The sequence below is a fragment of the Mustelus asterias genome, chromosome 6, assembly GCF_964213995.1.
Source record: "Mustelus asterias chromosome 6, sMusAst1.hap1.1, whole genome shotgun sequence".
Taxonomy (NCBI): Eukaryota; Metazoa; Chordata; class Chondrichthyes; order Carcharhiniformes; family Triakidae; genus Mustelus; species Mustelus asterias.
This window is the reverse complement of record NC_135806.1, coordinates 110,853,603-110,870,159: the sequence shown is the minus strand read 5'-3', so window position 1 is coordinate 110,870,159 and position 16,557 is coordinate 110,853,603. Positions and strand designations below refer to the sequence as shown.

At 39.5% G+C, this 16,557-nt stretch overlaps 2 protein-coding genes across 5 annotated transcripts in view; one reads left to right on the top strand and one right to left on the bottom strand.

The window, feature by feature from the left end:
* Positions 1-13,251, top strand: part of LOC144495074 (ceramide transfer protein) — a 166,026-nt gene extending 152,775 nt beyond the window's left edge. For 2 of the 3 annotated variants that reach the window (XR_013498209.1, XR_013498211.1), the window contains one exon: positions 13,069-13,251. The gene's annotated coding sequence lies outside the window, so the exon portion shown is untranslated. The remainder of the gene's footprint in view (positions 1-13,068) is intronic. The other variant, XR_013498210.1, reaches the window with a different exon arrangement.
* The window catches only part of hmgcra (3-hydroxy-3-methylglutaryl-CoA reductase a), a 35,996-nt gene that overhangs the window by 9,208 nt on the left and 10,231 nt on the right, over positions 1-16,557 (bottom strand). For both annotated transcript variants that reach the window (XM_078214925.1, XM_078214923.1), the window contains exons 5-17: positions 15,715-15,799; positions 13,754-13,859; positions 13,300-13,406; positions 13,040-13,159; positions 12,254-12,414; positions 10,659-10,873; positions 8,929-9,119; positions 7,642-7,836; positions 5,555-5,713; positions 5,285-5,442; positions 3,914-4,019; positions 547-717; positions 282-422 (exon numbers count right to left, since the gene is read on the bottom strand). In XM_078214925.1, coding sequence (XP_078071051.1) covers positions 282-422; positions 547-717; positions 3,914-4,019; positions 5,285-5,442; positions 5,555-5,713; positions 7,642-7,836; positions 8,929-9,119; positions 10,659-10,873; positions 12,254-12,414; positions 13,040-13,159; positions 13,300-13,406; positions 13,754-13,859; positions 15,715-15,799 — 1,915 coding nt within the window. The remainder of the gene's footprint in view (positions 1-281; positions 423-546; positions 718-3,913; positions 4,020-5,284; positions 5,443-5,554; positions 5,714-7,641; positions 7,837-8,928; positions 9,120-10,658; positions 10,874-12,253; positions 12,415-13,039; positions 13,160-13,299; positions 13,407-13,753; positions 13,860-15,714; positions 15,800-16,557) is intronic.

The following is a 16,557-nucleotide window of genomic DNA, read 5'->3' as shown; positions in this document are numbered from 1 at the left end:
TAATAATCTATACTATTAAATACCATATGGTTTCGTATGTCACTGTTGCCCTAAATTTAATCAGTCTATTCAGAGACATCAACTACACACGGATTTCTCATTTACAAATTTTCCACATCAATATCTGAACACATGTACTCCTTGGATGGCTGATAGTATATTTCCAGTAAGGTTTGGTTAGGATGAACGATTCTAATGTTGGAAAATTGCTGTGTTCTGTCAGTGGCACCAATGCAAAATTATGAAGCAAGATGAAGGTTTCAAAGGATCCCTGCACTTACCTGCCCACATGCAATATAAATAGCAGTAACAATATTTGCAGCATGTGCGTTGTAACCACCAAGACTTCCAGCCATAGCTGAGCCCACCAAGTTTTTGCTGATATTCACTTCTACAAGAGACTCTGTAGAGGTTTTTAATACCTAAAGAAAACAAGATGTAAAGAGGATTAAATTCACAGACAATTATTGAAAAATCTTAGTTGGGAGCTTGAATACTATTACTGTGTAACAATCAAAATAATCCAAAACAGATGTGTTGGTATACCTCACGCACAACCTTGGCTGGAATGATTGCTTCACAGACTATAGACTTTCCCCTTCCCTCAATCCAGTTAATTGCAGCAGGTTTCTTGTCTGTGCAGTAGTTGCCACTAACTGCTAGAACACGCATAGATGGGAACTCTTCCTGCAACCTGGAGAGAGCCTTCTCTGTGCCCTAAAAAAAGAGGGAAGCAGACTTGATGTCAAATTCTGGACCATTTGCAAAAGGATCTCTCTCTCTATTCATCCATCTAACTCCCATAGAAAAAGGGGGCACACAATTTGCACAACATTTCCAGTTCCTGCTTTCCACAATACAGTGCTTATCTGCATCAATGCACAAACTTCATCAGGCTGAAGCTTACTAACACATTTAACAAGTCATAGAATTTTTTAAGACTGAAAAACAAACAATATTCAGGTCTGCAAATTAAAATGGCAGGATTCATAGCTTCCCTTTGGGTGTGAAGCTTTTTCAGATCATATTCTGTTCTCAGCTGAATCAAATAACTTACACAAAGATCTAATTGACAAATATAGTTAAATGGCATGCATGCCTTTAGTGCTTTGCGTAAAAACTGGCAAATAGTTGATTAATGAGGTGTAAATTTTAATGAAAGGACTATTGTGCTCCCTGAAACAACCTTGGACATGAACATGAACTTAAAGGCAACATGTTATAAAACAGGAATAAGCAACTAAATTACTGTGTGCATGATATGGGACTTATAATAAATGACACTTTTAGAATACATACAAAATTGTGGAATTGATAGGCACAGCACAAGGCCACCTCAGCAGAGGTGTTTTGCCAGAGTACAGTCTCATGGTTCAGGCTTCTAATGTTGACATTCTCAAGTCCGTAGGACTCTGCCTTTTATTGATGTGTGTGTACAGGATGTTGACGACCATCCTGAAATCTTGATACCAATCCTGTATTCATTGGTTAGAAAGGTTCAAACAAATAACTGACCCTAGAAATAAAGTACATTTATGAGTGCTCAAAGATAAGTGACAGTCCTAGTCAGGTTGAAGATGGATCAGTGAAAATAGAGGAAGACCAGGCAAGAGCAAGGAGGACCAGGGGAAAGAACTTCCTAACACGATGGACAGAAAGCATAATACAGCTGTTGAAATTAATACACTCCCATGCCAACTGTCCGATTGTCTTCTGGGATCAGTGAACCTCTCTCATCTATCACGGGTTGTAAACATTTCTTGTCTAATTATCTAATGCATCATATGGTTGTTTATAGTACAGAAGAGTATTGCTGAAAAAAAAGACATTAACTCATCAGGACAAATCAAATGATTACCAACATTAAAAGGAACAAAAATTTGTACTACATGAAAAGAATGCTGATTGGCTGGCATGGGGACTTTAGGCTTTATGATGGAGAATAGAGCAGGGAAACGCTGTCTAAGCTTTTGTTTAGTTGAAAAAGGCAAGGCTGTCAGCAAACAACAAGGCCCTTTGTGAATATGTGTAACTTTTAGCATGTGTAAGTGAACCACGCTGTGAGCAACTGAATTTTAAGTTGGTTTTTATAGTAGAATTCTAAACACAATCAGGATTGTTTAGCAAGTGTTGTTCACTCATGAATCACATCTAATGTCGGGCACTATATTTTGAGTTTTGCAAGCATGGACTGGTCAGGTATAGTCAGTCCTTTGCCTATTTGAATAGCCAAAGTTATGTGCTGTTTGTACAATCCACCACCAATCATTGGACGTAAAGCCTACATATCTGGCATCACATCAGCATTGCCATTCATATACCACATTAGTGTGATAGGCAGAATGTCTTTCTGGCTTGACCATGTGATGACATGTATGTAGGCTAAAAACCAGTCAGCGCATCCTTCTCATGCAGTATAAAATTGTTCCCTTTACTGTTAGTAACTATGCGATCTGTCCTGATAAGTGTGAGATGACAATCTTAAACAGCATGTTCCTTTTTTCAATCAATAACGCATCATATCTGAACAGTTGCTTATTAATAAAATACCTCAAAATCATGCAAACTCTTAATCCAGAGGTATTTGATACTGTGTTACAAAACAGTAAAAACCTGCATTATAAAATAGTAACTTGGGCCAACTTATAACCTGTAAATTGCGAGCACCAATTTTCTAATATATAGTCTGCTGCCTGCAATAGGTGTGAGCTTCATAAATGGTGGGAACAATAAATGTAACATCTGGAACATTTTCGCATCTGTACTCCATTTTGGTTTCAGCAGCACTCTCTCAATCTCTAATATACTGTACTGTAGAGAAATACTTGCAGGGAGTGGTTGTACTAATGTTCAAGTGCCTGCCAACTGCAGCACTGACTCAGGGTTAAACAACAGGTTAATATCTTAGTCAGCATTTTTTATTGACAAAGACAAAATACTGTGAATGCTGGAAATCTAAAATAGAACAGAAAACGCTAAGGTCTGGCAGCCTCTATGGAGGAAGAAACAAAAATGTATTGGGTTTGTGACCTTTTGTCAAGAGGGAAATATTCTAAATCTTAAAACAACTGCAAAAGCGTGGAAGGGGAAAGGAGAAAAAACAAATGGAAAGGTCTGTGATAAAGTAGTAGGCAGGAGAGATTAAATGACAAAGGCAAAAGGGGGCTGTAACAGAAAAATTTATTTCTATTTATTAGTGTAACAAGCAAGCTCACATTAACACTGCAATGAAGTTGTGAAAATCCCTAGTTGCCACACTCTGGCGCCTGTTCAGGTACACTGAGGGAGAATTTAGCATGGCCAATCCACCTAACCAGCACGTCTTTCAGACTGTGGGAGGAAACCAGAGCACTCGGAGGAAACCAAAGCAGACACAGAGAGAACGTGCAGACTCCACACCGACAGTGATCCAAGCCGGGAATTGAACCCAGGTCCTTGGCGCTGTGAGGCAGCTGTGCTAACCACTGCCGAGAAACAGATGAGTCCAGAGGAACTGCAACGGGTGATAGCAGAACCATTACCAGGACTTGCACCCAGAGATGATAATGATCTGAAAGTGCTGAATTCAGTTTGGAAGGCTGTAAAGTGTTGAATCGAAAGATTGAAAGCTGTTCATCAAAAAGTGCAGGGAGCCAAGTCAGAGGATCAGAGAGGGACAGGGAATGAAAATGCAAGCAGTCCAAAGCTCATGGTCACAGTAGCATTTTCCATTTTGGTGCATCACAGACCTTTCCTTTGTTTTCAAGCCACCCCTTTGCCCTGCCCCTGTGGTTGCTTAAAACCTGTTATCACCCAACATTTTCCCGTTTTGACAAAAAGGTCATAAACCTGAACATCAACACGGTTTGTTTCTCCACTAATGTTGCATAACCTGTTGAGTTGCTCTAGCATTTTTATATACAAGTGTACTAACCTTTGAGATCATATTCATGCCCATTGCATCGCCAGTTTTGGATTGAAAACGGATATAAAGGTTGCGTCCAGCAAGCCCAGTCTGCAGCTTTTCAAGTCGGGCAAACCTATATATTAGAATTGAAAATATAGTGTGGACATTAAAATAAAACCTGAGATTTGATGCAAGATGTATGGTGGATTTGTGCAGGTCAGAAGCCGCAGTATCAGTTTAGCCACCTGGTATCATGCAAATCCTGTCTGGTTTCACATAACAGTTCCAGTGATTTATGGGGCTAAGATTCTGGTGGCTGGAGTGGATAGATGACTTGAGACCTAGAATCCTTCAATCCACCAAGCTGAGCCTAGGGGAATTCTGTTGATTATTTAAGTTAAGCCCAACTGGTTAACGGAGAGGTTTGCTGTGGGAACAGGAAAAGCATTGGGAACAGCAAACCGATTAGAGGAAAATCAATTACTTCTCCAAACAAAATTGTCAGTACATTAAGAAACATGCTAATGTCATTCCTCCGATTCTTCCTGGGACTCATTTCTACCATTTGAAGCAGCAATGCATTGCTCAATTTTCCTCCCAGCTGTTGGGCTGAGCACCAATTAGCACCTTCAAAAGACACAGCCATTCCAATTGTGTGGGTGACCATATTATTCACAGGAATGATGAATGTAGTGCCCCACTTGACCACATCTCTACTGGTGAAGAAGAAATCTACAGAACCCATGGTGTGCCCTGAACATTTAAAATAATTCATAGGCAAGATTGTAAAGTGCTCCGAATTTGACCGCAGCCTCTGGAGAACATTTTTAAAAAGCTTCATTCTATGATAGACACAGTAAGACTCACAACACCATGTTAAAAGTCCAACGGGTTTATTTGTTAGCACGAGCTTTTGGAGCACTGCTCCTTCATCAGGTGACTCCTTACACTTCTATGATAGGGTCGTACTTGGTATAGTGTCAAATTCAAGCAGCGAGAGGCTGCATTTACATAACTTTTCCTTCAAGGAATTAGAAGCTGGGTTGGGCCAGGCCATATTCTTAACTCTAGCATCAGGGAAATTGAAACTATACTACACCAATGTTACACTTGTGTCGTAAACACAGCCGAAGGAAACTTCCTCCTGTCTGATGATAGGATCAAGTTCCAGACTTAAACAATAACAGGGCAGAAACTGCAGTAGAATTTCATCACAAACAGAAATGTACATTCTGCTGAAAGGCGACAAGACCATGCAACGAAACAAAAGGCCTTTAGTTGAGATAGGGGAGAGGACGAGGGAGCAAAAAGGAAGAACTGATCCAATTTACCACCTCATGGTGCTAAATTGAAGTTCAAGAGTCTCACACTAATTTGGAAGGATGCACAAAAGCTCACCTGCTGGTGCTATCAAAGATTTCTTTTATGATCTGAAAACCATCAGGGTTGTCCAGCCAAGCTTTCATTTCCGCAGCCTCACATGCAGTAGGCAGCCTCACAACTGGCCCTCTCGTCATTCCGTCTGCTAGTACGCGGCTCCGTGCTCCACCACCAAGCTTAAAGTATTAATAAAATATTTTAAAACAAATTGCAATACAACTTTGATGCAAGAAAGCATTCAATTACAAAGCACTTGTGCAATAACACAGGCAATTTACTTCTACTTACACATATTGCCCTGCAGCCTCGATTAGTGCTTGCCACAAGGCAGCCTTCAGTAGTTGCCATAGGCACTTGGAACTCCTTCCCATTCAGACAAAGTGGCCCAGCAACTCCCACAGGGATGGGCATGTAACCAATGATATTCTCACAGCAAGTGCCCATGACCTAAAGGTCCAAGTTAGATGAAATAAATTCACATGAATTAAACCGAACAGCAACTATAAATCTAATATTTAAACATCTGCTACTAAAGCTCAGCTGGCTACAGTCCAGTTGTTAACTGGATGTTCCCGGTTTGATCTCCAGTCTGCAGAGTTACCAGTGGTGGTACAAATGGCCTCAGGACCCTTGGTAAAAATAAACTAACCAAGGGTTTCTATTCCGGAATATCTTCCCTTAAAGTGTGCACATTTAGATGTCAAGTTAAGATGACATTTCACTGGCTTCTTAAAAGTTAAAACAGTCTCAAACACTCACCATCTACCCTTGCACATAAAACACAAGTCAAGCATTAAGTGGTGGTGGTGGCTGCATGAGGGAGGTACAAGAGTAAAAGGATTGGAGATAAATAAAAAGAGGATGAGAAAATGATTTACTTGAATATTGCTGAAGAGAGACATGCCACCGAAAACTTTTGTCTTTGCACTTATCAGGACAAGAGCAAGGATGCCAAATGATAACAATTTGTATTAGAGGAAAAGGGTGCTGATTGATTGGCTGAGGTGTTGCCATGGAGAACTTGGCTCCCCCAAGCTCCAGATAATTAAACAAAAGGCACAAGGGGTAAACATATTCCTCTTGTTTGCCGACAGCGGATCCCTTACAAGGTGAGCAAATGTTGAGGGACCTATATTTACAAGACAGAGGGGGCCAATTTTAATAATGTGGGAAACTATACGAATCCCAACACGTATACTGACCGTTGAAGGTAGGCTTGCGGTAGACCATAGTGGAGAGTCAATTATTAATGGATTTCTGAACTAGTACATTGAGGAAAGGAAAGACGTTAGACTGCTCTGGGAATGAATTTGAACCTGGGTTGAAGCATATTAAGGTGTGGAAGGAAATTGTTACAGGCAGCTGCAGGTACAAAGATTATGAACATATCACTTACACCATCGGATACATGCACAGGATAGTAGGTTTGGCTTCATTTAATCAGAAACACGTTTCTCATAGAAACCAACAAAAAAAAGATAGTGAGCACTGGAGCTCGAAGGAATTGAAGATAATCAATCAAGCTCAGAAGTGTGGCTCAGTTACACTTACAATAGTGACACATTCAGAAACAGGGACCTATATTCTACTGGCAGAAAGGAATATGCTCAAGTCATGTGCTTCTTTGAATTACCCAGGAACTTGGGGAGCCAATAGTTCATTGCTTTTTCCACTGCAACACCTCGGTCAGAGGCGACTTGCCAATCAGCACTAGTTTGTGTTCTTGCATTTATCCTGATGAGCACAAGATGAAAGGTTTCTGCATCATGTCTCTTTTCAGCAACATTCAAAATAATTTACATTCATATAACACATACACCAAGTACTATCAAAATAGTGAGTACACCTGGAAGGTGATGTAGAGTAGCATGATGTGAACTTGATCCCCTAATCGATGAGTTTAAGATGCTGGAGGAGAAACAAGATATGATTCTTTATGGAGATGTGAGGAGTTCCAGTGGTGTGGAGTCTACTTTCTTTCTATATCAGACCCCACAGTTGCAGAAGAGAGTCATTAAGGACTGAGAATAAAGAAACTAAGGTAGCACACAGCAATCTCTGTGTTCTTGATTATCGAGTTTAGTGTAAATCTTCATTTAAAAATCTGGAAAAATTAACTTCCTCCTAAAAAGTAAAATTTGCATCATGAAGATTAGTCAAAGGCTAAAAATACAACTTCTAGAAAATATTTTCAAATTGGTAATTCTTTTTCCTTTTAGGAACATATGCTTAGCCCATTAAGCCTCACTTCATTTGGAGCCACACTAATAAATGTTTTATATTTCTTTCATCTCCCACTCTTAATAAAACACACCTCCACATTTCAATGCATTTGCAAACTCTTTAATTCCCCAATATTGAGAGCTCTGGCTTACCAATGAGTAATCATAGTCCCTGTAGGGAAGGAGCTGTAGTGCAGTGGGTTTTGGGAGTTTTGGAACCAGAAGCTGTCTACGTAGGAACACACCACGTTCAGGAGTTTCCATCATATTCTCCAGTTTGTAAACTGGAATGTGTTTGGCATTCACCAGACAAATTACCTCAGCATCAGTGAGGTATTTTGCTCCTCTCTAGAGGGGGGTGAAAAAAAAAACATCAAGTCACTGGTATTTTACAGCAAATTTAATCCCAAGAGCTCTACAATAAACATTTCTTCATAATCCCATGGAAAATAGAAACAAACCATGAAGTAAAACTACCAGTTTAGTATTGTCATACACTATAACTGCATAATTTTGTTCTGTCAGTATAAGAGTTGGTTAACGGTTATCTCAAAAGTTTGATTAATTCAGATTGTATTCACACATTATAACTGACATTAAAAGCCACTGGTCATCCAATTAACTGTATACTCTGCTCAGCTGTTCACAAACATCATTACCAAGTAAATAAATGTTCAAATTAATCTCAAGTTAAAAATTCTAAAATCCCTTATTATAGCAGGACAGGCAAAAACAAACTATGTTCAATATAATTACTGAAGCCATACAGGATAGAAATTGATGTGCCCATTATTCAGCATCTAATGTCCACAATAAGTCACTGAATCTATTGTAATTAAGTTTGATAGAGGCCTTATCTTCAACATTTAACCAAACTGCTTGACACCGAACAGGATTCAAATCAGATACAGAATACATACAGAATTCAGTAACTTCAGACCATGGATACACTCCTCCGCCTTCACCCTATTTTTAAAAAAAAACTTTCATTTCTTCAGTAGATTCATTTTTCAATACCCTCTTTTTACTCATCCCACCGGCTCCCCTCCCCCTATTAGGGCCATCTGTATCTGACATCCTTTGACATAATGGCGGAACAAAGGTAAGCAGTAACACATTCTGACCTCTTAATGTGCCACTCTTAGCATCCTTGGCCATGATCAGCACCATTTACATTCCCTGTGTCTTTCTGTCCATGACATCTTTGTCAATCTCTCCCTTGCCGCCACCTATCGCTAGCCCTCTATCTAGCCCCCGCCACAACAGTATAAATCTAGTCCTATTTCCAATTGTCTTCCGCTCTGAGGGAGGGTCATTCAGACTCGAAACGCGAGTTCTATTCTCACCACAGATGCTGTTTCAGATACAGGACACATACATATTCCTTCCAGACACCAATACTAAACAGCTGAGGCCATGACTAAATTAGAAATATTTTACCTCTGGGTTTTTGAGTATGAGCAAGCATTCCTCAATTGGTCTTGGCTCTAATGGAAACTCGGTATCCAGCTCTTCAGGTGTTCCTGAAGATGAAGAGCTAGGAGGAGTTAAGTCTCCCAACACAAAATTTGCTTTCGACATATGATCGACTGATTTGGGGATACAGCACGCAATAGGCTTAATGACTTCATCTGCAGGAAAAATAACCTGTGGTTAGTGTGGAAGCACAGGCAGCAGTATTAGAAATGAATTGTTTCATTCAAAAAAGCATTGCCAATAACATGCTACCAAGGTTAATGCATGTAGTGTCTGATGGATAAAGTAATGTGTTAACAATTACATTCAGAGAGAGTCTTTAATATGTATTCCAAGTTGCTTTCGTTATGGTTGGTCCCAAATCTAAATCTTAGGGAATATTGGGAGAGGGACAGTTTGCTTTACAAAGAACAAAGAACAATACAGCACAGGAACAGGCCCTTCGGCCCTCCAAGCCCGTGCCGCTCCCTGGTCCAACTAGACCATTCTTTTGTATCCCTCCATATGGCTATCTAGATAAGTCTTAAACGTTCCCAGTGTGTCCGCCTCCACCACCTTGCCTGGCAGCGCATTCCAGGCCCCCACCACCCTCTGTGCAAAATATGTCCTTCTGATATCTGTGTTAAACCTCCCCTCCTTCACCTTGAACCTATGACCCCTCGTGAATGTCACCACCGACCTGGGGAAAAGCTTCCCACCGTTCACCCTATCTATGCCTTTCATAATTTTATACACCTCTATTAAGTCTCCCCTCATCCTCCGTCTTTCCAGGGAGAACAACCCCAGTTTACCCAATCTCTCCTCATAACTAAGCCCCTCCATACCAGGCAACATCCTGGTAAACCTGGTTTTAAGGCAACTTTTAAATATGGGGAAAGATGTAGCAATGTGTGGGATTTTAAAAAGAAATTCCTATATGGGTAGGGTAAGGGGGAGAAGGGAGCAAGGTAGCCAAAAGTACCAAACAATTAACTCTAACCCTTACAACTCAAATTACTGCATAGGAAAAATGCAAGTTAAATTTCACTAATTACTGCCCACAAAGCCAGTCTTTCCTTATTGGTGAGTATCTATACTGCAGAATGAGACATTTTTATATGTTTTGATTATTTTGCATCTTTTGTTACTAGCATTTCAGCAATAGTTGAAATGTGTGTTACATCCACATGTGCAAGAAAAACAGTATTATAGGTTTTGTCCTACCACTGGGGACATGGTCTGGGAGGACAATTAGTATGACGTTAGAATGAAGTACTATTGGTTACAAATTGGCCACTGGTCAGGATAGCAGAAGAAACATTTTAACTGATGAACTGAGTATCAAGCAAGTGTATAAGTTCTCCATCGTGTATTGGTTCAGAAGGCTATTTAAAACCTTCTGAATGACAACATATTTGAGCTTGCTTCAGGCAATGTATCAAACTGTATGGTAATGTAGTGATTACGGCTGGACTAAGAATCCAGAGAACAGATGCTCAAACCTCAGTATCAGTTTAACTGAGAATTTAAATTCTGTTAAAAAATATGAAAAAAATAAAACTGTTAAGATTGTTACAACCCAAATGATTCAGTAAATTACTTTGGGAAAGAAGGTAAATCTGCCATCCTTAACCAATCTGGCCTGTGTGCCCCCAAGTCCCTCAACATACAGTTTTAAAGTTCCATTACAGTGCACAGCAATTATAATATTTTACCTGTATTTTCTTTACTGGCTGGTTCCTCATCTGCTGGACAATGTGACTGGAATCTGGTAGCTCCAATATTATTCATGCAGCTATCAGTATTCTTTATCTGCATCACCAGTGAGAAAGAGGATTGAGTTTCTGCTTTCTCAAAGAAGATGTATTTGATAGCAAGGAAGAGTGCCAAGCCAAGGGTAATTACTTGTTCAATATCCATGCTGACCATCCTGTAGAATGAAAAAAAACATACATAAATGACAAGTTTTGCTAGTCTTGTTCAGTAACCTGTTTGGGATAAATTTAAAATAGTGCATCTAGTACACATGATAGGCAATACAAAAACTTCAAGAAAAAAAAGTCAGCAGGATAATCTCTAGTTTAAAAGGCCCTGGATGTACAGTAATACTTAAAAGACGGTCTATTTCCCCTAGTGGACATCAAGGTGATTTTACAGAGGTATACAAAAATCAAGCAGCTTCCTTCCTTTGCCTTGAAGTTATTTCAACTAGACAGGTTGGGCAAAGGGGAATTCCACAGTAACGTCATTGCAGTGTTAATGTAAGCCATACTTGTGACTAACAAATAAACTTGACTTTAAAAAAAACATGTTGTGTAAAAACAAATTCAAGGTTGGGCTAGGTGAAATGTTAAGCAATTTTTCTCGCTCCTTCATGTTAGCAGACCTATGGAATACACTACTAGTTCATTCCATATGCATCAAGAGAATGCGCAAAACCAGTTCTAGGAGGAAAATCACATCTTGTAAAAGTAAAATATTATGGCTATCCTTGCATACTCTATGCTGTCTACCGTTCAAGAGATCAGATTATTTGATGGGCTTGGATGCCACAGTTAACATAGTATTGGCTCAATGAACCAGCTAGCCCACCTGCCTGTTAATTTGCACATTTCCGAGATTGGAGATTATGGTTTTAAAATAGGAATCATTTCCCCGTGTACTGTTTCATAACAAATATTTAATCCCAGAGGTTGAAATATCCAACTTTAGACCTTGTAAAAGGTGTTAAAAAAGACACCCAAATGTATTCTGCTTCTAATGTTTTCAGCATTCAAATATTCATAGCAACCGAGAAAAACACTCTCCTTGCTACTTTTCTAATGGATATTTTAGGATGTCCAATATAGCAACTAGGATCCATGTTCTGAAGAATGTTATGTTAGATCACCAAATGAAAGTAATCAGAAAGTTTGGAGTTCCTCAATTTGTTTCAGGGCAGACTGTACAAAGGGAAAATTCCTTTTTTGAAAGTATTTGCTATATTGTGGTGTTGCTTCCCCATAGTTAGGGGGAAAAAAACTAATTTCCGTTCTTCCCCCTTCACAAATGACAACTGAATTGGGGTTAGGAAAATGGGCGATCCAATTTTGAAGCACAGCAGGCTGAACAGAAACATTCCAGAAAAGTCATTTTGTACAACTTGGCAGTGTTTTTTCCTAAAACTAATAGATGGCCGATATATTAAATAACTTAAATTACCTTGTGCAAGTAGTAACTTCCAAATTTGCTTGAAAAGGTTATTTATGAATGCAATGATGTTAAGAATATTTTTTAAACTGGCAATTGACTGAAGTTAATGTCCAGTTACCTGGAAAGATAGAATTGCCACAGTGGTACCCCTGGATCAATTCGTTTTGGCATACTTTCATCCAATCCTGTTCCGGATTTAGGCATTTCTAAGGTGTTATCCTGCGATGATGGTTCTGCTATCCAGCGACTATGAGCATGAACTAGAACTAATCCTAGAGACTGGACACAAACAAAACAAAAATCCATAACAATTTATCCATCCACAAGTTATTACAGCTCAATTTCTCACTGGGGTAATCATAGAAACCCTACAGTACAGAAAGAGGCCATTCGGCCCATCGAGTCTGCACCGACCACAATCCCACCCAGGCCCTACCCCCATATCCCTACATATTTTACCCATTAATCCTCTAACCTACACATCTCAGGATACTAAGGGCAATTTTTAGCATGGCCAATCAACCTAACCCGCACATCTTTGGACTGTGGGAGGAAACCGGAGCACCCGGAGGAAACCCACACAGACACGAGGAGAATGTGCAAACTCCACACAGACAGTGACCCAAGCCGGGAATCAAACCCAGGTCCCTGGAGCTGTGAAGCAGCAGTGCTAACCACTGTGCTACCGTGCCGTCCAATCATAAAACTACAAATTCAATTGATTAAATTGGCACGACAACACTTAAAATATCCAGACAGCTAGATTATTGTTTGGGCCATTTCCTTAGGATGTTTTAGCTTGTATGCATAATTTTCCAATACAATTGGTTGCAAGCAGTTGACAGTTTTGTTAATGAAATCTATCAATTACCATTTTATCCAGAAAATGCCTTTCAATACTAACCATGATGACTTTCACTCTCTGCGTTACAGGATTTGGTTTGTTATCTTCCTCTTCCTCCAAGACACGAGCAAAATGGCCAAGCTGCCAAATTGGGCGACCTTCACGACTTTCTCGAGAAAGCTGTGGAGAGAAATTTGATGTTTAAGCTGCTAAAGAATTTTCAGCTTTGTTTGAAGAAAATAAAATTATGCAATAAATACATGTCAACAAGCATCAAATTTCTGTGAACATGATTGTAATATTTCTAACTTCATGCTTACCTCTAATACCAGGGAGACACAAGCTGGGAAGAAGGTCATGAAGACAAAATAGTTTGCTAAAACAGACATGCAGCCAAAACAGCACATGATTTCTAGCTGTCGCACCCCTGAAGGAAGAAACAAAAAAGTTAAGAGTTTTTTGTCTCCTGCTTTTTAAGTTAATGTTTGTCATCTTCCACATAGCTGCTCTAATATCACTACTGAATGATTTTCAACCATGCTTTCATAACGTCCGCATCGTGTTTCCTTGTGGGTCACGCTGAGAACACTAACTCGCTCATCACAAAAACGTAGTTTCAAATCCACATTCTACCACAAAAAAGGGAACAGTTTGTTAAGGATTACAATGCATCTGACCACTAAACCCCTTTTAAACTTTAACTTTCAACAACTTCCTATAAAGCTAACAAAAATACACTCATGCATACAAGGAGGTAGATTTTGCATGACCTACCAGACATAGTACCAACACCAATCACAAGACATTCCACAAGGGCATCAAGAGTGAAAGTTGGACCCAGAATGGCCATTCCACGTGCAATATTTTCCCTTACTTCATCCTGTCAATCAAAGTATGTACATTTAGAATTAGATTGCAAAGAAACTACTGCAAGCCTGTCTGCACGAAAAAAATAAAACAGACATGTTAAATTTTGCATTTACAAAATAAGCCATTAAAATTTATTTTTTTGGCAGAACAATTAAAGGCACAACTGAGTGAAGAAATTTCTCTTCATCTCAGTCTGAAAAGTTTGGTCCTTTATCCTGAAATTATGCCTGTGTTTTAGGTTGCTTCCACTGGCTGGAATATTTCAATATCTACCCTGTCAAGCCTCTTCAGAATTCTGAATGTTTCATTGGAGATCACCACTCATTCTTCTAAGCTCCAGAAAATATGGGCTTAATTTACAGTGCCTATCGTATGATAACCCTTACTGGTCTGTAATTCCCCGTTCTCACCTAGTCTCCTTTCCAGAATAGGGGTGCTACATTTAAAGAACAAAATAAAATACAGCACAGGAACAGGCCCTTCGGCCCTCCAGGCCTGTACCGACCATGCTGCCCGACTGAACTAAAATCCCTCCACCCTTTCGGGGACCATATCCCTCTGTTACCATCCTATCCATGTATTTGTCCAGACGCCCCTTAAAATCACTTTCGTATCCGCTTCCACTACCTCCCCCTGCAGCTAATTCCAGGCCCCCACCACCCTCTGTGTAAAAAGCTTTGCCTCGTACATCTCCTTTAAACCTTGCCCCTCAACTTAAACTTATGCCCCCTAGTAATTGACTCTTCCACCTTGGGAAAAAGGTTCTGATTACCCAAAATTTGCTCATTTCAAATCCACTGCCACTGTTCTAGAATCAAGGGCATTTTGGAAATTATAACCAGCCCATCCTCCATCTCCGCAGCTACATCATTTAGAATTTGAGGATGTACACCGCAAAGATCCTGGAGATTCAGACTTTAGTCCCTCAAATACTTTTTCCCTCTGCTGTCATTAACATTCTTCACTCTTTTTGGTCTCTGGTTACCCTCTATTTCTGGTATGTAATTGGGGTCATCTTATGTGAAGGCAGACAAAAATATATTTGTTCAATGTGTCTGCCTTTCCTCATTCCCATGACTATTTCTTCTGTCTTTGCAACAAAGAAACTCTTTTTGTACACAAAAAGTTCTTAATCTGTTTAATATTTCTGGCTATTTTATTCACTTCTTAAAATCAATTTTTTGGTGACCCTTTGCTGCTGATTACTCTTGCTTTACCATTCTGCCCATCTTTTTGAAATGTTCTGTACCCTGAAATATTTACTTCCCAACCTTGGTCACTTTGTAACCATGTCTCTGTAATGGTAGACCTAAACCATTTATCGCTTTGCCATTATAAATATATGGTACTTCGTATAAATTTAAAGCTTACTCCACTATTCAGATTATAATTGAAAAAAATTTTCAGTTTACAGATATAAACACAAATGTAGAATAATATACTCAAAAAGGTTGAGGTTACTACTATACCAACGTTAGCCTTCCACAAAATAGTTAGGAACTACACATCTTTAATGCAGAGGTCAATTTAAAAAGAAACATACTAATCAGTTTAAAGACACTGGGAGAGAAATTCATCCGCAGAGCATGCTCTACAGACTGTGTTGAGTCCTCAGGGGGTAAGTGGTACTGCAGGCCACCAACTGATATCAATGAAGAATGCCACACAACGAAGAACGTTCAGTGGGCGTCACAGATAGCAGCCCACAGTGCTGCAAGTCTGCATCGTGTCAGACAAACAAATTGCCCCCCCATTTTGTTTATTTGAAACCAGTCCTCAGTCTGGATTTATCAACATTGTTCTAATCCGGCTTTTGCTCAATACCATCTGCAAAGAATCCATGCCAGACAAATGTAGTACGGTACCTGGCAGTTGGAGCTCAGTGCAAATTTGGCCAGAGCACTGGCTTTGGACAGATCAATCAGCAGCAAGAAGAAAGGCAAGGCTTCACTGTGAAGAAATATGAATTTAAGAGTTAATCGTGGTGCAAATATTCCTGAGAGACTAATACAGAAATAAACTGAATTTTCTGACTCAGAGGGCGGAGTGCTACCATTAAGCAAAAGCGTCAGCCAGTTTGACTCGTCAGTTATATTAAGGAAATACTCCATTGGAGATGCCATCTTTTGGATGTGGTGTTAAACTGAGATTTTGTTTGCCCTCTCAGGAAGACAAAAGGAAAGTTCTCATCATGGCACTTTTCAAATAAAAACTGGGCAGTTCTCTTGTGTGCAAGATAGCATTTATCCCTCAACCACTACCAAGAGTTTAATTGGTCATTATTTCATTGCCATTTATGGGGCTTTAATATGCATAAGTCACTTGCCAAGTTTGCTACAGTACATAATTAGCTGTGAAGCACTTAGGGACCTCCTGAAGTGGTGAATGACAATATTTAAATGGTTCTTCTTTTCTTTCTGTCTACTTACCTGCAATTTTAACTACTAGTCACTTAAAATGTCAATACATATCGTATAATCTATTAAATATTGAACAATCTGGTCTTTTGTTGACTTAGTGCAAATGCTAGCTGTAAAAGTGATACCTGTAGAAGTGCAGCTATGAAGTAAAGTTAAAGTTTTTTTTTTAAGTTTATTTATTAGTCACAAGGAAGGCTTGCATTAACACTGCAATGAAGTTACTGTGAAATTCCCCTAGTCACCACACTCCGGCGCCTGTTTGGGTCAATGCACCTAACCACGTAGTAA